The 21,327-nt window shown below is 41.3% G+C and overlaps 1 protein-coding gene across 3 annotated transcripts in view; it reads right to left on the bottom strand.

The window, feature by feature from the left end:
• UTRN (utrophin) overlaps window positions 1-21,327 on the bottom strand; it is a 379,666-nt gene that overhangs the window by 300,079 nt on the left and 58,260 nt on the right. For all 3 annotated transcript variants that reach the window (XM_014950829.1, XM_014950828.1, XM_014950830.1), the window contains exons 2-4: window positions 17,153-17,214; window positions 2,076-2,168; window positions 545-622 (exon numbers count right to left, since the gene is read on the bottom strand). In XM_014950829.1, coding sequence (XP_014806315.1) covers window positions 545-622; window positions 2,076-2,168; window positions 17,153-17,214 — 233 coding nt within the window. The remainder of the gene's footprint in view (window positions 1-544; window positions 623-2,075; window positions 2,169-17,152; window positions 17,215-21,327) is intronic.

Raw genomic sequence — 21,327 nt, 5'->3', positions numbered from 1 at the left:
TATTCTCTTTTTCTTTTAAAGAAGGATTGGGATTTGTTTGTTTGCTCTTCTGATCAGTTACCAAAGCTCCAAATTAGAAACATTTGGTACAGATTTGACAGAGAGCTGACAGATTTCAATGGCAAGATCCTCACAGATTTTGAGAGCAGGACACAGAACACACAGAGACCTGTCATACCCTTACAGATTTTTTTTCACAAGTTATGCATCAACACTAGAAATTAGTTTCTTGTCCTGCCAGGTTCATGAGCTCTGCATAGCAGAGATTCAAGTCACCTTTACTTTGGGAACTGAACATATCCCAACAAAACACAGTGTGGTGGTTTTTTTAATTAGTACCATGATTAAGTTAGCATTTTAAGCTTTCACAAAATTGCCAGACACTAAAATTCTATATCAGATAAGGAAAACCAAGAACAGTTTATCCATCTTGCCGAATTTTCATTTTAGGTACCAAAAATCTTTATTCTCTGCATTTTGAACTCATTTCCACACAGGAATAAATTAAAGAGTCTATTAAAAAGTTGTGGAAAAACATGCTTACGTTGTTCTGATGCAAGACTTGCAGTACTCGGTTGACGTTATTTAAGGCATGTACTCGCGTGGAACCTCGTTCTTTAGGCTGAAAACAAAAAGTCACAATCTGTTCACATCAGAATTAACTGGATAGACCAAACAAAATAAATGATAGAGTGAGCAATCAACGGGAAATTTGCGTTAATTTTCTCCAGATTTTAATTTTATTTTTTTTTAACTAGGAACAAAAGCCAAACAGGATCATCCACAGCAATTTCAAAATAAAAACTGGTCAGAATGTTATTCCTCAATTCAAGGCACAGCACAAGCCTGGATTCAAAAGGATTCAAGATGTGTTTCGGTTCATCTTCAGTAAATCCAGAATTTTTATTCCCAGCTTCTGCAAAATTATAAACTGGCAATACAAAAGTAAAGTGGGAGTTCCCGGGGAAAATCTGAAGGTTTTGAACATTTGCCAGAGTAGTTGAAATTTTCTGGCTCCCAAGAGAGAACAAGCAGCAATTTGTTTCTCTGGCACTGAAAGCCTGCTGAATCTTTGTATACTGGGAAGAAGTTCCACTTCGTAACTTTCCCTTCCTTTTTATATCAAGGGGGGAAAAAAAAGAAAACAAAGCAAAACAACAAAAAAACTCCCACCCCAAATCACTGCAATTCTTGACAATACCTGCCATCCCATTTGTCTTTAACCACTGCAATTTAACTCCTGCAGCAGACCATGATTGCACTGCAAGAGCAGGGATCTGAATTTGGAACACTGCAATCCACAGAATTAGAAATGAAAAATCTTCTATTGTCTTCACTATACTTTAAATGAGACCACAAATCATTGGAAATACTAATGAAATGCATGTTTAAAAAACAAGGCAAGCCTTCAAGGGGAAATTTTAAATGTCTGAAGGTTCCCCATAAGGCCAATAAAAGAATTTGAGTTAAAGAGTGAAATGAAGAATTTATCCCAAGTGATGGCACAGGTTTCACCATGCCTCATACATCTTTCTGAAGAGGCATCAATGTTAGCAGAGGAAGAGTTTTCAACCACACACACGCTTTCCCAAACAAGACTTGAGTAGTTTTCAGCCCTTTGCTATGTGTAGATCACAAAGGACTTTTCAATGGAAATGCAGGTTTATGCATTGCCTACTAGCTGTTGTCTTTTTTCTTTCATTTTTCTTTAAGAGATCTATTCAAGAGCTTATTAGAAAAGGCCCACAGGTACCCAGCTAAAGGCTGCTCTTCCAAATCATCCAGAAGCAAACCTTTAGAAGATCTATTAAAAATATACACTACATGAATAACACCACTGCTTTTACATGGCTTGCTAAACGGTACGTTAACCCTCAAGGGAGGGTTACACAGCTAACTTCAGCCTGACCTTATATCCCATGAGGGAATGTCACTGGAACTAGAGCAAGCAAGTACACACTACAAGCAAAACAAGTTTTTAAATAAATTAGGATCTAAAAAAAATAAAAAAAAAATCACATGGTTTGGGGTTTTTTTTAATAAATGCGAATATGACTCATACACATTTCTCTTACCAGAGGTTTCCCTGTCAGACCTTCCAAAAGGTCCAATAGCTTCCTTCCATCCTTCAGATCTGTGAACATGTCCTTAACTGGGGGCTTCCCACTCTGCAGAAGAAACAAAAGCAGTAATAAAAATAGCATTTAAGCCGAACGTCCCTGAAAAAAAAGTACTTTTTCCTTTTCATCTTTCAATTCATTCTTATTTGGTTCTGAATGCAGTAAATAAAAGCTGTGACAGTGATGAGGAAGGCACCCTTCCCATCTCCAGTGTGTTTTTTTTCTCCCCATCCCTATGGTTCCAGGCATCAGCAGCCTAGTACTGAGAAACCAAATCAACTCATCCTGGCTCACATTAGGGTAGATGCACTTAACACAAAGATGGAAAAGAAAAAACTTGGCAAGTTTGAGGAGTCATTTGAGAAAGAATGCTTTGGTCTGGCTGCATCTAAAGGAGGAATAAGTTGGGTTTTTTCAGAAAGAAGCTACAGGGAGAAATTCTCACAGATGTAAAAAAAGACAAAAAAGGACCTGGATTTGAGCCCTGTATAAGGAGCTGCCACTCTTCTACAGAGACTCGTAGATCAAAAGGTGAATATATTGAAACAAATTAATCAGTTTCTCTACCTTGGAAAAAGCAGCAAAATGTGAAACAGAGCTACTCTAAATCATAGACTTCTAATATTAATTTTCTTTGGGGGTGGAAGGACCCTGTACAAGAATGGCGGTAGATAACAGCTGAATCACATTAACCTTTTCCACGCTCCCTTTTCATCTCATTTGTTCTTAGCATCCAAGAAAGTTAACATGGGAAAGTGTTACAGGGCAAGGGGAGAAGACACAGGCAGCCAGCAACTGAGTGCATTTGCTTTGTAATATTCATCTGCTGGCTGCCAGGAGATCAATTAAGCTACTGCTTTTTCAGTATCCCTTTGAAGTGCCAATTTGAGAAGAAAAATATTTTCTAAAAAGTACCTAAAACTCCAATACTGCCTTTTTCTACCACTTTGGCTTTATAACACTGTTGCCTATCTTACATGACATGAAATAGCTGATACAGATCTCCTCTACCTTCACTTACCTCCTCCTGCCCTGACAACAAATGCCGGCTAACAAATCAGAAGGAGAGCACTGAACTGGCCACTGAACCCCATTTGCTGGCAAATTCCTGGTTTTCCTCAAAATTCATAAGGGTTTTTTCTTAAATGTCCACTTTAATTAGATTTGATACTACTAAAACTATTCACAAGAAATGACAGTTGAATAGCTGCAGAGCCATATTTTAATCTCCTGTACAGAAACAGACCTAACTAAACCAGCTAAACAGTGGTGAGAATGATTAATTGTGTAACTAAGGTCACTTCTTAAAACACACAGACCCTAGCTCCAGTGTCTGATATTAAATGAGTTTTGCAATGAATTTTTCTGACAAATTTATTCTCCAATTACTTTTACAAGTCATGCTTAAAAATGCCTATAAACACATACATAGGCAAAGGGTGTAAAGAACTACATAGTTGTCAGGCCAATACTTGTTAAATATCAGTGCTTGATAACATCCTACCATTACATATTGCCATTTCCTGAGCTCAATTATACCCTTTCTAGCACAGTAATGGATTGCCTATCTTACATGACATGAAATAGCTGATACAGATCTCCTCTACCTTCACTTACCTCCTCCTGCCCTGACAACAAATGCCGGCTAACAAATCAGAAGGAGAGCACTGAACTGGCCACTGAACCCCATTTGCTGGCAAATTCCTGGTTTTCCTCAAAATTCATAAGGGTTTTTTCTTAAATGTCCACTTTAATTAGATTTGATACTACTAAAACTATTCACAAGAAATGACAGTTGAATAGCTGCAGAGCCATATTTTAATCTCCTGTACAGAAACAGACCTAACTAAACCAGCTAAACAGTGGTGAGAATGATTAATTCTTAAAACACACAGACCCTAGCTCCAGTGTCTGATATTAAATGAGTTTTGCAATGAATTTTTCTGACAAATTTATTCTCCAATTATTTTTACAAGTCATGCTTAAAAATGCCTATAAACACATACATAAGCAAAGGGTGTAAAGAGCTACGTAGTTGTCAGGCCAATACTCGTTAAATATCAGTGCTTGATAACATCCTACCATTACATATTGCCATTTCCTGAGCTCAATTATACCCTTTCTAGCACAGTAATGGACAAGGCTGTCCTCCTAGACCGTGCACTTTTCACAGATGATTCAGATGCTTCCCTGCTGCGCAGTAACTTCACCAAACCTTTAAAGCATGGAATGCTCAGGAATAGACACAGGGAAGCTCCTGATACAGTTTATGGTGCATAATGGGAGGAGATGATCCACAGTGCAATTATCACGGATGCCAACAAAATTTGGTTTAAGTTTGGTTTGCATCACCACACAGAAGATACTAGAAGTAGGTTGGTATGGGCATGAGGAAATTGTTCACATGTCCAGAAAAGCAGACAGAAGGAGCTAACCAAAGTCTCACTGGATGCAATGCAACTCAAACACTCACTGTGAAAGCCAATAACTGTTAGTCATTGAAGTGTGGGATCTCACCAGAGTGGAGTAGAGAGGCAGGATCACCTCCTTCAAGCTGCTGGCCATGCTTTTTTTTTTATCCGGCCCAGGATATGGGTGGCTTTATGAACTACAAGCACACATTGCCATCTCATGTCCAATTTTTCATCCACCAGTATCCCCAAGTCCTGCTCCACAGAGCTGCTCTCAATCCACTCATCTCCCAGCCTGTACTGATATTGGGGACTGCCCTGATGCAGGTGCAGGACCCTGTAACTTGGCCTCGCTGATCTTCATGAGGTTCACATGGGTCCACACCTCAAGACTGTCAAGGTACTTCTAGATGGCATCCCTTCCCTCTTCAAATCAACTGCACTGTTCAGCGTGGTGTCACCTGCAAACTTGCTGAGGGTGCACTCAAACCTGCCACGTCATTGATGAAGATATTGAACACTACAGGACTCCCGAGTGACACCACCTGTTACTGATCTCCATTTGGATATTGAGCAGTTGACTGCAACTCTTTGGATGCAGCCATCCAGCCAATTCCTTATCCACCTAACAGTCCATTCATCAAACCCGTATCTCTACCATTTAGTGACAAGGATGTTGTGGGAAGCAGTGTCAAAGACCTTACAGAAATAAGGCCTTTATAATTATATCATTAATTATAATGATATAATTAAAACAATGCACACATGTATAACAGACTGATAACCCCAAAACTGAGAATCCTCAATAAATGTTTTGCCTTGGGTCCAAAAGTTAAACAAAGCAGTCAAACAAAAAAAAGGATTTGGATCTGCTGAAAAAGCAGAAAGATGCCTCATTTAATAAAGCGCCAGAAGATATCGAGAGCATACAGCCTTCTACTTTGTTTTCCATCCCCTCACTTCACATACATAAAAACAAACTGAATGACTTCCTGCTTTCAGTCATTCATTTCAACAGGTCACAGTACGTTCCAGCCCTACGCAATGCACCCTGCTGGGATGGTGGAAATAATTCAGATTTGCTTTCTCAGGAGAATGGTTTTTCCATTTCACCGGCCATCAGGGCACCGCGTCTTGCTGTCAGTTTAATGAGCCAGCAGAAGAGTATTAAGTTATTTCTGCAGCCTAAGCTACTCCCTCCTGGTTTATTAAAGTATCCACTACCCTCAAAACAGAGACCCAGCAAGATGCAAAGCCCCCATACTTAGCGAAATCTAGCAGAACACTCTATAGGAAGAAAGCCGGTGCACAGGAAGCTCTTCTACAAGTGCAGGGTGACTGAAGTTGGCCAAGAAAGGGCTGCAGCACCCACCCCGCCAAGCCCATCACCACCTCCGCTGCAGCACACCTGCCAGGAAGACTGGAAACCTGCTCCTCCAGCTTCCCACGCCCACCTGAGGGATGTGCAGGCACCTGGTGGCAGTGGCCACCCAGGCAGCCCCAGCTGTCCCATCAGGGCACAGAGCCAGCCCACGGCGCTGCTGTCGCAATGGGAGCGGAGACCGTGCAATGTGCTGCACCCTCCTCTGCTCACGCTGCCTCCTCCCACCCCTGCACTCCCCTCACACCTGGACACATTTCCAGGCAGGACCTGCTACCTGAGCCACATGGTCCACAATCCAGAATGTCACTGCTCTGTCCTCCAGTGCTCTGGGATGCTGCCCGGCTTTCCCAAAACGCAGTAAGACAGCAACCTGCTGTGCTTCAGGAAGCCTTTTACTTTCCTTTTCCAGACAGAACAGCTATATGTCCCAGTTCTGACAGCCCTATGACTCAAAGTTTATTAAGATTAGAAAAGAGCTGGAAAATAATTTTATAAAGCAGCAGCCAAAGGGATAGTCCCATACATCCATTTCCCAAGAGAAGACAAGGAAAAGCTGTGGGGCAATGCTGGCAGAACAGCTATTCGTGCCCTCCTGAGCCAGGCCAGCCTGTTGCCATCACCACCACCTCCTCGTGAGAACACAGGTGTACAGCACCATCTCTTTGCACATAGGACCCACCACTGAGCCTACTGGGGGAGGCGGCTGTGGCAGCACAGAGGCAATCTGGGAACCACAGTACATGACCACGCTAAGGCTGGACCTGTGCTTCTGGTCGGGGAGCCTAATCCAAACCAAGTTCCAGCAGGGCCAGGAGTACTCCAAGCCCTGGATCTGACCCACCATGCCAACTACCACCACAGGGCACCTGATGGGCCCATGGAGACAGTGCTGCCCCAATGCACACTGGGGTGATAGCAGGCAGCTTTGGGACCAGCTCAGTACTGGGGCAGACTGGTGTGCTACAGCAAGAGCGTGCTGCTCTGGGGGAGGGCAGAAGCCCTCTCCCACCCTACAGGGTAAGACATAGGGCTCCGCAGATTGCTTCCCCTGCCCACACCCACACCACTCACTCCCAATCTCCAGAAAGCAATCTGACCTTCAGGGGGAAAAAAAAAAAAAAAAAAAGTCTGTACCCACGGATATACTGCAGAGGTGTACATTTATTTGTATGTATAAAAAAAGCATATGTATCTCTCTCTCTAGACTCCTGCCTGGTATACAGTACGCTAAGCCAATCTAAGTTTCTTCTCTGCAGAACCAACAATATTTTACTCGCTTTCTACATACTGAAAGGCTACACAAGTACAAAGCAGTTCAGCCTCCACCAGCATCCTGTAAGGAGCAGTCATCCATCACTGGGCATAATGGATCAAGAAATTTTAGTATTTGTCTTATGAAAGAGTGACAGTGACAAATCATAGCGAGCCCTTTAAGCAAGGGCAAATGGCTAGTCATGGTTGTGTTGGTAAGTACTTAAGGAGCAGCTTACATTGTGCTAAGCACTGTACAAATACAAGGCAGATAATGGGTCCTTTCTGAAAGACAAAATAGGGTCCAGTTTATACTACAAAGATAGTAGAAAGGACAGGCAGGGACACACCATGTACCAGGAGAACTGTGCTGGTTCAGGGTGTAAAACAGTCACATCCCCCTTGCTAAACACTTTTATCAGTTAACAGAAGGTAGATTTTCTCAGTTTTGCTTATGTCTGCTGTGACAGCAAAAAAAAAAAACACTGGCAGAAACCTCTTTCCCTCAGCCTGCCTGAGAGGGCTTTGCCAGCAGAGCTGCACACAGAGTTGCTGTGGTAGAGACAAGGGCTTGATAAGACAGACAAAAGAACATAATTAACAGACTTAACTTAGAAAGAGGCCACGTTTCTTCCCCAATGCTTTAAACCAGCACTGACAGCAGGAAAGGAGCCCATTCACTTCAACAGGGGCTGGAACAGGGGAAAGAGGAAAGGAAAGCAGAGCAACTGAAAGGGGAGAAATAAAAGCTGGAGACAGTACGTAAGGTGGGGCTAGGTCTGCTTGTGCTCTTATAAACTTTCCCTGGTGACACATTTGTCATCCATCCCAGGGCTCATGCACAAGGGTCAGATATAGATCCAATCCACCACGTTACATTTATTCCAACAAACTTTTTGGTGCCAGCCTTTGTGCTAACATGAGCAGGGGAGGGAAGAGACAAAGAACTTTCACTGTGTATGCACAGCAGACATCCCTCACGGGGTCTGAGTCTGAGTCTGAGTGATCTTTGAGCTGGAGACCAGATGCAAGCCATACGTGGCAAGACCAGTCCACCATGGGCATCGGCTTTGCATGTTCCAGCGAGACACGAGCACCACTTGGGAAAGAGCGCCCACACTCAGTGACCTCCTTCTCCTCCTCCTCCTCTTTGCAGCAGCAGCAGCACTCACACGCCTGTTGGCCCTCTTTCAGCCCCTCTACCTGGATCAGGTTTAAGAGGGTGACTCACACTTCCTTGTGTGCATCTAGGATTACTTGCAAAGAAGGGTCATCCAGGCCAGCCAATATGACTGTGCAGAAGTCACGCCTGCTCTTTGCCAGAAAGTGTTCCCAGGAAATAGAAGAAGATATAAACAAAATCCGGACCAGATTTTTTGAGAGTCATCCAATGCTACCGGACCGGCCATCAACATTTACAGTTTGCTCTACTGAAGCCACACACAGGCGCAAGGCAGCAATGCTCTTTGAGTAGGTTTTACAGGAGAACATTCTTAACTGTCCCCTTATTACTAATGGGGAACTGTATCAAATTGAACCACATTACAGAGAATTAAGGGGAGTCACAAGTTCTCAGTAAGACAAAGCCTTGTATTTTTTTTTTTTTAAAACACCAGCTATTGTTTATCATTTTATCACAGCTATTTATGCTCTTCATATATTGTTCTTGAACATGAAATTATATGCAAAATTAGACATTAAAACTTCTTTAATGGTTATCTAGTTTAACTAGAAACATGTAGTTTTCTCTTATGTCATCATAGTTACCTGCAGCAGAGACTTTACCTGTTCTTTAAATCAAGAATTATTGAAGGTACATTATTAGACCCAACCCTTTTCCAATAAATGAGTGCCAAAGATATTTGAGAGTAAGAGATAAGCCGCCTCTATTTCACATCCTCCTCAGTGATTCAGACCTCCTAGTGACGACATTAAAACCAGGATGAAAGATCCTCTCAGCTTCACAGTAATGCACGCTGGCTGTCACCAGGGAAGTAACGCATATTGTAAAAGCATACGTATGACCTTTACCAGCCACCAAGGGAATCCAGGAGACAAGAGCCATGCTCAGACCAGTACTGGGAAAAGCTCTGGTTGTCATTTAGATCATCTGCCACCTCAGAAACACCAACACAACACCCTGAAAGGATATAGGAAGCAGCACATCTTGATTTTTCCATCAGATTCTTCTGATCTTCCAATGTCACTTACACGAAGGTCAGAGTTGTCTTCTGATAACTATTTTTAAACACAGATGACTATTCTTAATGCCTAGTAAGATGCTTAGTAAACGGGTCAAAATAGCAGAGCTGCAAAGACCCCTTTACCCTTTATCTTGAGAAGGGGGAAATATCGAATGTGTTGGGCACAAACTAGAACATGAGCCATTCGTAATGTTTAAGTGAAGTCCTAAGGAACTCATGGTACCCACCTACTTAGTTTAAACTTGATTACAAACAACACAAGGAGTAAGAACTACACTCTGTATTGGTCATGATAAAATAACAGACATGTCAAGTGCTGCTGCATCATGAGGCCAGTACGAGGGAACTCTATGTGGGAAAAAATTCAGAAAGCAAAAAGGTCACTGCAAAAAGTAAACAACTATGTCAACAAATAATCTTGCCAATTTCTAATTTAAGACTATAGCCATTGTTTACAGAAGTATTTTTATTTAAAAGTGATACTTTTTTTCCATTCTCCTTCCGCTGACATGCGGCAGTTATAAGTCAACATACGTAAATCCTAGCTATACCATGACAGATGTATCATAGTTGAGTATGCTCTACTCTGTGCTGAATATGCCCGAGTCATTGTGGCATCTCTACAGGACACTAGTACCAAAACTATGAACTCAAATAACAAGTAAAAAATAAATAAATAATCACAGGAGGAAAATAACTTACAGACCGAATTAAATATCACTACTGGTGCTTAAAAATAAAGTAACTACAAGCAACAAAATGCTATTTAAAACTCCAGACTAACAGGAGAAAAAACAGTAAGACTTATCACTGAGATATGCTGAAAAGTTTGATTCTACTAGATGACAGACATGAGTTTAAGGAGCAGCAAAGCTGAAAAGCTAAAGACATCTCAATCCATGGAACACCTGAAATACTTGGCTGACAACATGATAGGAGGAGGGAAAACATAAAAGCAAATATTAGACATAGCAAGGCAGCAAAACAAACACAAGGCATCAGCAACTCTCTGTGGGTCCTTCTTTGTCCCCAGTGTATCTATTAATGCATTTACATAAGCTTACGTTATTATAATATGTTTAACGTAACAGTACTAACCACGGCTTGCAATTAAGCCTCATTATATATCATTACCATCAGGAGCAGTTAGGACCATACTTCTTATCACTGTCAGTTATTTCTCCTGGAAGGCTGGAAGGTTATCTTTTTCTTTTCTTCCCTGCCCTCCCTTCTCTTTTCTTTTTTTTTCCTAAGCCAGCTAACTTCAGATTGTAATTTGGTTCCTTAAAAAAAAAAAATATATATTCCTGCTGACGAGGTTGACCATTGTTCTCATTAGTGATTAACAGGTAAAGGGACAGATTTGCTTCAATGCCTCTACCAGGTTCAGCTCTAGTGCCTGAGAAGGTCACACAAACACAATTACATGAACACTAACAACTGGGATGATAACAGACCACGAATAAGTGTCAAACTCTATCCTAAAGCCCAGAGCGTTAACCAAAACCAGTAATTACAGTCCGTATTACTACACCAAACTTTGACAACCAGTAAGGGAAATGCTGCCCGCACCCTGTTCTGAAAGCAGAAAACAGCAACAATTGAGAGGAAGGCAGAAAACTGGCAACTCTCCTGCTGTAGCTAAATATGGGAGAGACCAAACTGCTAAGTATTATCGCTTTTATACTATAAATCAGTCATCCTTACCATATTTCATAATCTATTAGAGAAGAAAAGATCTATTTTCCTGTGTCTGGGTTAATTCACATCCTATTTGAACCGTTCTCAGAAGGAGGGACTAAGTAATGCAGTTAAGAAAAAAAGTAGACTAAAAATTAAATTTTTCAAGGCCAGTTCATACAAACACTAATTCTTTCCCACCCAAGTTGTTCCTCCAGTTAAGGCCAAATTTTTTATAAGCTTTGGCTATCTTTGAGCGAAGCTACGTTTTAGAGTTTAATTTAGCAGTGGAAAACAGCAGGAACAGTTAGACTGGAGAATATTTTATCAGCAGTCAAGTATTTCCTTGCTTGTGCCACAAAATCTGAACTGTAGAAAGGACTACAGACTATCTTAGGTGATGTCTCCTTGGAGAGATAAAATTGCCTAATCAATCTTTCCGATCTCTCTCCTTGCATGACTAATACATTAAACTCCATAATTCTCCTTCCCAAGAAAATTCTCTTCTGAAATGTCTTTGGCCTCAGGTATCTTGGGTCATGTGAAATTAATTATCTTGAATAGGTATGCTTTTGTCTTTAAAAAGATTTATCACATTTGCTAAGAGTGGGCAGCAGAGCAGCAAAACATCTTCACAAGTATGGGCTCTGACATTTACTCTTATGGTAGGACAACCCTTAGAGGAAAGAAGAAAATTAAGGAGTAAAAATGGTGGAGAAGATCTATACAGCACAAAAGCCAGAAAGTTAGACTTTGCACCTCGAAAATGAATTAATGCATGGTATGAGGGAGGGACTGTTTTAATTTTAAGATGCACATAAAGCCACTCCAAGTACAGCTCACGAGTTCACCTAGTGCCCTGTCTTCTCTCATCTTTACTTTATTTGGTGTCCTTCCAGGGGAGGGGACCTGTCAGAGTCCAGGAGAGGAAACACACAGGAGCCCCAGCACTAAGCATTTGCCTTCTCGCAGGCAACTTGGAGCTCAGCCCTAGAGGACAGAGTCTGCTCCCAAGCTCCACTTCAGCCTCTTCTTTGCTCTTTAACCCTAAAAATGAAATACATTTTGGAAGACCACAGAGCAGGAGAGAGCTTAAGATGCTGTAAAAGTATGGGAGGTCTGGCTTTACCCACACTGGCAGGTCCTAGCTCCAAGCCCTGCCAGTGCTACAGCTGCTGGCCAATGCAGATGCCAGGGCAACAGCAGAGGACCTGGAGGATCAGGATCACAGACACAGGTGCAACAAGAACACTGCAAATGCAGAAATGAGCCTGCATAAGACTTCTGTATTTAAGAAGAATGAAATCAAGAGCTTGGATTGGAAAGAGATGGGAGTACATGACAAAAAGGAAAGGAGGCCCAGCTCTCAGGCACGCAAGGCTTAGAATGCAGTTCCTGTCACCCTGGAACAATGCCCCCAGTTGGCTCCCATTCAACAGCCATCCATAGCCTAGGCTTATGACCTGGGGGAGCGGGGAGGGAAATCCAGTGTTCTTTTCACTGAATAGCACAAGAATCTCCAGAGTTTTATATTCTTTTTGCAGAGCACGGCCTTCCTAGAAATAAAGTGTTTCTGCCATCCCTGTGCAAAAACTTCCCAAATGTAATGAAGACACAACTCTTTGGGGAAAAGGAAGAGTCTCAGTTTGCCCATGCTGGATCTGTGAACTTCCTGTTGAGTGACAGCACTAAGCTCCCACAGGCAGTGACAGATCTGACTCTATGGGTCTAAATTAAGCATTAGGGCATCATGTTTCTTGTGCTGACCCTGAGTCCTACCTGCCAAGTTCAGGAACAGCAGAAGAGGAGAGTAACCAACCTGAAAGCAAACTTTGGAAAATGGGAACATGAGAGTCAGCAAAGACTGACTCCTGCAAGGAGATAAACAGAGGGCATGGGACAGGACTACTTCGACAAAGACGTGCAAAAATGGGACTGACCACACAAGCATCAAATCCTGTAAGGGCTGGGAAGGTGAAGAGATGTAGAATGGAAGAAGGGGAAAGGAAGGACAGACAGAGCAGGTCTGAAGCTTTAAAAAGAAAAACTAGGTCTTGCTGTAAGGAACTAAGCGACAGAGACAGAAGTGGGAATGAAATAGGCAGGGTGATCAAAACTCCAGATTTGCCAGGATTTGCTAGGCAGGCAAGCCTTCTGACATGAGAGGGTGTAATAGTGAGATGGAAATAAAAACAGGGTCAGAAAGTAGGAGTAAAGAAAAAAAACAGGGCAGAGAAAACTGTACTTGCAGGGTCTAAAGTGGGACACAAGACTCCTGAATTCCTCAACATACCTCTCAAGCCTTCTAGAGTTGCAAGTGTGAGCATGCAGCCACTGTGCTATGTAATTATCAGCAGAAATGTCAGAGGTCTGTATAGTGGATCTACAAGTGCCAGGCCTGCTGATACACCATGCAAATAGATAGAGATTAAAACTATATCAGGGAGTGTAGCGATAACACGAGAGGTAACAGTTGTAAACTGAAAGAGAGGAGACTTAACTTAGATACCAGAAAGAAATTCTTTACTCTGAGGGTGGTGAGGCACTGGAACAGGTTGCCCAGGGAAGTCGTGCATGCCCCATCCCTGGAAGTGTTCAAGACCACAGTGGATGGGGCTTTGAGCAACCTGGTCCAGTGGGAGGTGTCCCTGCCATGGCAGGGGGGTTGGGATGAGATGATCTCTGACGTCCCTTCCAACCCAAACAACTCTATGATTCTATTTAGAAGTCTGGAAAAGTCAAAACTAGGGTTGATTGCAAAAATCTTTGTTCACTCCCCCTTTACCTACATATAACAACATATGGCTAATGGACCTGAATTCAAATTCTACTTTTTGTCAAGAATTCCCCTGTAACTAATCAGAATCATTTAAAACACAATTTTACAGTGTGCCAGATTAAGTGACTTCCCTAGACCATTAAGCCCAGTCCTTGCTGACACAGGCATCATCTTCTCGAAGTCCCTTCTCTATGCTGATCAAGCTCCACTTGAAAACCAACTGGATACTTTAGATGGCTGGCTTGAGTTTGCAGAAGAAATGAACTCCCTGAGCTCTGTCATAAGACTCCACAAGAGCTCTGGCTTATACGAAGGTATTATAGAGATATCAAATCCTCTGGAGAGTCTAACCAAAGTCTCAGATTGGGCACTCAAAATTAGTAGCTACTTTTGGTATTTACTTTTTATGCAGTAGCTGTCAACACAGAAGACAGTACTCTTGCATTACAGAAAGGTGTTCTGAAAATATATCCATTAATACCTATGAACTCGTGAAAAAAAAAAATAGAAAGGGACAAAGGAATAGAAAAAAAGGATAGAAAACACAATTTTGCTGTGTTTGAAGAGCATGCATTAACTATCTATGCAACTAAATGCCTGAATTCGTGGGCTATACCACAGGGAAACAGCTATATCTTAGCCTTGAGAGTAGAGCAGACAGAGCAATGGAAAAAACATACAGTAAGGAAAAACATCACATGGCTTAATATAAAGATATGCTGAAATGCTCTGTATCAGTATCATTTGAATACAAACTTCCCTACTGGTTAAAGCTTGGTAAAATAGACTGTTTATCTAACAATTTTTATTCCCTTTAACAAAATTTCCTTACTACATAACCATCATAGGCTTGTGACTCGTAGCATGTATGGCTCTGCTAAGGTAAAGACTTCTATAGCAAGCATTGAGGCTTGGCTGAGTATCTTTCTTGACCTTAAGACTCACTTTAAATGTGCTTGTGCCTTCATTTCAAGAAATTTCAAGCACAATTCAAAGGAAGAGCACAAACAAAAGTTACTGCACTGTGACCTAGAGCAAGAACTTATATCTCACTGAATAGGTGCCCAAAGAGGTATGGGTACCTCACAGAGTAGTTGAGAGACTTAGTGTGTTTTGCTCATCTACCTATTCTCTGATGAGAAGGGAAAGGAATTGCTCTCTTTCCAGATCCTTTGTAAAACCCTACTGAATTGATTTAAATCAAGTTCAGCGATTTTGAGTACGTTATGCAATTGCAAATTTTAGGATTTTTGTATGCCAAACTAGTTTATAGAGGCTCAGCTCCTTGCCTTATATTTATGTGTTTAAATGAAGGGCAACTACAATATAATTAATGTGGAAGGATAAGTGAAATCTTAGAGTCAACTATTGCAATTCCATACAAAATTCCTCAGTTACTATTTTGTTTTCTGCTATGTAAGTCAGGTTACATTTAAACAGCCTTCAAAATCTCTCTATCCTACTAAGCAGCTGAATCAATCTTGTTCAAAGAAATGGAATTTTAAACAACCCAAATGACTTGGTAAGTGCAAAAACTTCAATGAGACTGAAAACAGTCTCCTTACATTTTCAAGGGGCAGTTGAAGCTAAACTTTCTTACATGAGGTGATTTCTACTTAACACCAGCAATTTCCTTGCAATCTGAACATGCCAGGCTGCATAAATCTGCGTCTTTTCATGACAAAATAGCCATGTTCCAGTTTGAATTGAACGTGCAGAAGTCAGGAGTATGTCTTTTTGTATGAGTTTCTTTAATCATTAATAAGACTTTCATGGCTTCGGGTGGTTTAATGGGGCATGAAGTTACAGGGTTACTTCAAATCCAACCAGTATCTGACCATACCCTGTGGCAGGGAAATCCAGGAGCTAAGGAGGATCTGTCTGAATACATGGTATAAAGGCACTTTATAAAATATATCCATGGGTGTAGAAGTATAAAGACTGAAAACAATTTTATCTATTTCAATACAGTGTCCATAACACATGCAAGCCAGTCACATAGCACATGCTCAGCATCACTGTCATTTCTGTGTTCGTGCCATCGTTATGCCAAGGTAAGGCTCTGCAAACAGGCCTTCCTTTCTCATCATGTTTTCACTGCTTACATGATCGTGCCCTGCCTTACCCTCCTCCCGCAGGACTGTCTTTCCTCTCAGCAGCAGTCAAAAGCAGAGTGTAGAGCAACCAGTTACGCATACGTGTTCCTCCCCTAAAGAGCAAACTAGCCAAGAATGCATTGGACGAGGACTGCAGGTTATCAGCTTTCAATCAAAACAAACCTAAGCCAAAGTGAATGAACCAAGGCCAAAAGCCTTGCATTGCCCAGTATTCCTGCTGCACAGGAAGGGAAGGAAGGTAAAAATTTCTTTCGTTGCTGACCAAGAACTTCAGCAGGGCAGTGCTCCAGAGGCAGCCATTCATTGCTACCAACACTGCCGTTGCTTTATTTAAAAAGAAAAACAAACCAACACCCCCCTCCCTCCACACCCTTCCTTCTATATTTATATCTACTTTCAGGATTTCACACACATGCCCCTTTTCATTTACAGGGTGCAAACTGGCATTTATCACACATGCAGGACCATACTGGCTAGAAAAACAAACCATGAGTTTTCTCTCATAATAGCCCAGGTTCTTTCACACATTCAGACTATGAAGCAGGGAAAGTTCCCACAGCCACCTCACTCCTGGGCAAAGTGTCATTTTTCACTTTTAGCAGAACAGCATAAAAAGCAGGCTTTAAATAGCATCCCAAAGCAATTACCACTTCCTTTCTCATCCCAAAACAGGATCCTCAGTAAGTTTCAAGTCAATAAAGAGAATTAAAACAAGAAACATACAGCATGAGTGCCAATGAAATTTGAAATGAGCAAGTAATATACAAAAATTCAGTGTCAAGACTCAAGTAGCAACAACAAGTGGCTTCAACTTGAGGTTGCAGAGTATTTTGGATGAGTAACGCTGACTCAGCAGCACCGAGAGTTAACACAGTGACTACGGTCCAAAATCTGCAGTAACGGACTCAAAAAATTGCACGTAGAAATAAACTGTATAAAGAAAGAGGACCAAAACCCAAACAGACACCATCATGCAAATAAACTATATTTGAATATATTAACAAATAGAATCTTTCATATTTTCTTAAGCAAGACATGTAGAATCAAATGTTTATGTGCATGGGGAAACAAGTGGAACAAACATTATGGTATGTTATTTGTTTTCATTTTGACACATTTTACCAGGAGTAAGAGCAAAGTATATTTAACCTATATTATTCTAAACAGTGAAACAAACAAAAAGTCATACTTTCAATTCAACATTACCTTGGAAAATCGAGCATTTATCCATTTTGTAAAAGTCTTTTTCTGTACGTCATTGTGTTCATCTGGAGAGAGAAAATAAGGAAACAATGAGTGAAAACGCATTCTTCTTAATCTTAGATTGCTCAAAACCGGTCATATTAAACACTATCCTGATTCAGTGGGAGAATGTTTTGCCTAATCTGTCAATAAAGCTGTTCAAACCTCTACAAGACTTTGGTACTTGGAAAGTAACACAAATGTTTCAACTTTGCTAGGAACCACAGAGGCTCCTTTGCATTAGCATCGGCCTCACAGCACTCTCCTGGGCAGGAGACCCATGCATTAAATTCACAAGCTTGTGAAAAGCAACCTGTGAAACTGTGGGCTTTTAATTAACAGACTTGGCCAACACCTTTTTGCCTGGATGCATTACTCAGCTGAGGTCGTTACTCAAGCTTCTGATGCACGGCCTACCATGGATTTTCAGGCCTGCTGGCTGCAGCCAAGAAAAGATACACGTGTGGCCCGCGAAAGGCTTTAATCTCCAAATCCATGCAGCACTTAAGAGATCATACAGCTCAATCAAGGCACCACTTAAGAGATCATACACCTCAGGCAGCAGTAATTGAGACTGTTGTACAGTGAAGTTTTACCTACAAAACCCAGATGTTTATTAAAAAATAGAAAGTCACAGAGTACTACCAGAAGATTCTTTGGGTAGATGACCTCTAAATTTCTTGTTTCTGGCCCAACATGCATATGATACTGATGCCATGCATGTCTAATATATCTAGTCATAAATCTGGTACACAGAGGCTACTGGAGCAATGGAACAAATGACCAGGTGTTTTTTATCTAACAGATAGGAACAAAGTAGCTACGGCTCCATCCAGACAAGAGAATAAGTCACATTGGTAAGAAATGAGACATCACAACAATTAGAAGACTTAATAAGCTTTATGAAAACATTGGTATAAACTTAAAATAAAGCCTCAGTTCTGGGCTCCTTTTAGGCTGAAAAACCTGCTTGGGGCCTGCCAAAGAGTGCACATCTGCTGCACCGTGGCAGCCAGCAGCCATCATTTCACCCTTCTGTACCTCTGCTCTTTGCCTTCTAAAGCTGATCCAACACAGCCTACTCCTCAGGCACACCTCGAGCTCAACCAGAAATCAAGGACAGCCCAATGCAGAAAAAGATTTTTCTGAAAGAGCTTCTAGATACCTACAGTGCATGCACAGCAGGGCATGCTTAAAACAGCTTGTTGAAATTCAAGGTGTTGTTCTGGGGGAATACAATTACCTAAAAGATCTCATTAACCCTGCTCTCTTCCCTCAGTGAGCTGTGACATCAAAGACAGATAGGATCTACCAGCAGGATTCTCTGTGCCAAGTACCCATCTCACAAGAGACTGACAGGGTCAAAATTGAAACTACAAATATACTGAATATATTTACTTGATTTTTCCCCTCCAAAGTTGATTTGGGGTGGGGTTTTTTTTGCTTGGGTTTTGGTTTTTTTGTTGTTGCTTTTTCTTCTTAGGAAACAGGAGCAGACTAGATTATTGCCACTCTTGGACCAAAAAGCTAGCTTTGTGCAAAAGTCAATCCCAAACTCTGTCCAAGTCTTGATAATGTTTTCCGTTTACATCAATTGCAAATACTATTTGTATTGAACAGCCCACAACTAACAAACCAAAAAACACACGACTTCAGTAAACATGAACTACTTAGTCATTAAGAAAGAATATGAAAATATATACCCCTACCATCTCTTCAGTATCACAGCATCCTTTCTATTTCAATCAAGCAAGGAATCAAAACACCCACGACCCCTATCTTACCCAAACATCCTGGTCACTTATAAAAGCCATAGATGACACTTGCCCAGTCAAACTCAGCCTTCATGTTTGCTTTATAAAAGCCTGTGAAGCTAGGATTTTTGTAATTGGCCATTATAGCTAGGGTTTATAGCTTTCTGCTATAAATCCCTGGAAAGAAATTTGTAATTGAAATGCTGGTGCTTTGTTAACAACAGTGACAAGTTATTTTATCCCTCAAATTAATTTTCTTTAGATTCCTATGAGTCTGTAAAGCTAACCCCCGGAGGCTGACATTACGATTTGGACAACAAATTAGCTACATTCAGTCAAAAATACAATATTACCATTCAGCAAAGCACGCAGTACTCCAGCCAGTCAACTTCTCACACAAGACATTAAAAATGTCAGCAAGTCACAGCCCAGTGAGAAACAAATCCACCAAGTTGCTGAAACATTTGTGTTTCCTTTCACACCACCGCAGCCTGATGATAAAAGCCAAGGACTGACTGGGGGCCAAATTCTGCTTCATCACCTACCGACTGTTTCCCCTGGCCAACATGGCTCTGCCTGCCCTCCAGCCACCTAATGGACTCGTAATGGCCAACATCAGAACAGTTTGTTCCTTTAAGAGGAAATAAAAAGAAACCTAAACACACACAGAGGCATGCAAAATTAAACTCTTGTGATGACAGAGAGAAGAAAAGCTTCCTATCCCGGATGCTTGTTTGCTGAAGCCTGTGTCTGTTATACAACATGATGTATGTCCACGCAACTGGAGTATTCTCAAAACAACTGGCTCTTGTGATCAGATGACCAGCCCGTGTCCAGGCATTCAGTCGCCCCCAACAGCCACTTTTACAGCCTTATGGTACCTCCTCCACCCTCAGTGTTGTGTCCCTTCACTTTACTGGGGCACCTTGAAACCGCAGTTCAAGTCTAATCTATTACCTTGCGAATATTAAGTTCGGGAGCAAAAAGGAATCTAAATTATCTAAAAATAGAGGTAAAAACAAAAGCCTCACCAGATAGTGGTTTGTCCTTTACTGAACCTCGGCTTCATACTGAGAGCCAGCTTTCTTATTTCCCCAAAACGCATTACACGCTTACATGACAGAACTGTGCTGTTCAGTTTTTGAAAGACAAAAGTTATCATACCCAAAACAGCTGGCAGAGCAGCACTATAATGAAAGCACCCTGGAGAAGTGTACAGAGCAGATTGAGAAATGAAGTACCAAAATTGCCCAGCCATTCCAGCACAAGCTACCAAGGGTCATCTCACATTTTAACTTAAATAACGAGGTGGGGAAGGACAATGTAAGCTCTCAGCAAAGGAATTTAGAAATAAAAGAAGGAATTAGCCTGTGGGTTTCAATTAAGACACTTGGAATGTAACAAAGTTAGAGACATCCCTTTGCCTAAGCCTTTAGGCAAGTGAGAGTATCTATCGTAGATACTGCCCCACCAGGGCTAGCACCCCATGAAACCCTGACATCATCAACAAAAAGAGGAGAAAGGTTTGTATTCTTGGATTCAGGATTTTCTGAATAGAAAAAGCATTTTGAAAGTAACTCTTTCTTTTTGTCAAACTCACTCAGATTAATTCGCATATAAAATGACACAAAATAAGCATATAAAATTTGAGGATGGAAACCAGCGTGGTTTTTATCACCGCTAGCAAGAGGCAAAAAGCCAAGCCACAAAGCACCAGAGTTTGTAACCACCAAGTTCACAGAAGAACCTCTGATGTTCATTAGGATGACCGGACCCTGACTTCATTAACACAGAATAATCTTTATTTGCAGCCCTGAGGTTTTGGGTTGGGTTAGACTATTTTAGGGGGGAGACTGTTGGGTTTTTTTTTTTTAAAGAAACAGAAAGTAAAAGTTAGATGGTTGTGCACATTCCCTCTTTCTTGCAACACCATGGTAGAACAAATGGCTCCAGCAACAAGTAATGCACTTGTAAGCTTTCACCTTTGTGCTGCAATTCTAATTGCTGCAATCAGTACAGTTTTACTTCATTTCGCCTCCTTCCCTCTCCAGACTTCAGCAACTGGGCAAAAACAGGGTTATTTTCATAACTTGTCTTTAACAAAAAAAATACTGATGTCTGCCTATAGCAACTGCCCCATAAAATGCAGTTCCCCAAACTGTAAATTCTCCGTATAGAACAAACTATGAAATACAAGCCTTACAAAAAAAACAACAAACAAACAAAGAAACAACAAGAACAAAAAAAAAAAAAAAAAAAAAACAAAAAACACACCACACGAAAACTAAAAAACTAAAAAAAACCCCTGCACCTCACTCCCTGGTGTTTCCCAACAACAGACAACATCAAAAATAATACACCAAAGAGGAGTAATGAGGACCACTC

The sequence above is a fragment of the Calidris pugnax genome, unplaced genomic scaffold, assembly GCF_001431845.1.
Source record: "Calidris pugnax isolate Ruff unplaced genomic scaffold, ASM143184v1 scaffold24, whole genome shotgun sequence".
Taxonomy (NCBI): domain Eukaryota; kingdom Metazoa; phylum Chordata; class Aves; order Charadriiformes; family Scolopacidae; genus Calidris; species Calidris pugnax.
Note: the sequence above shows the minus strand (reverse complement) of the source record. Positions and strands in the feature narration are given on the sequence as shown.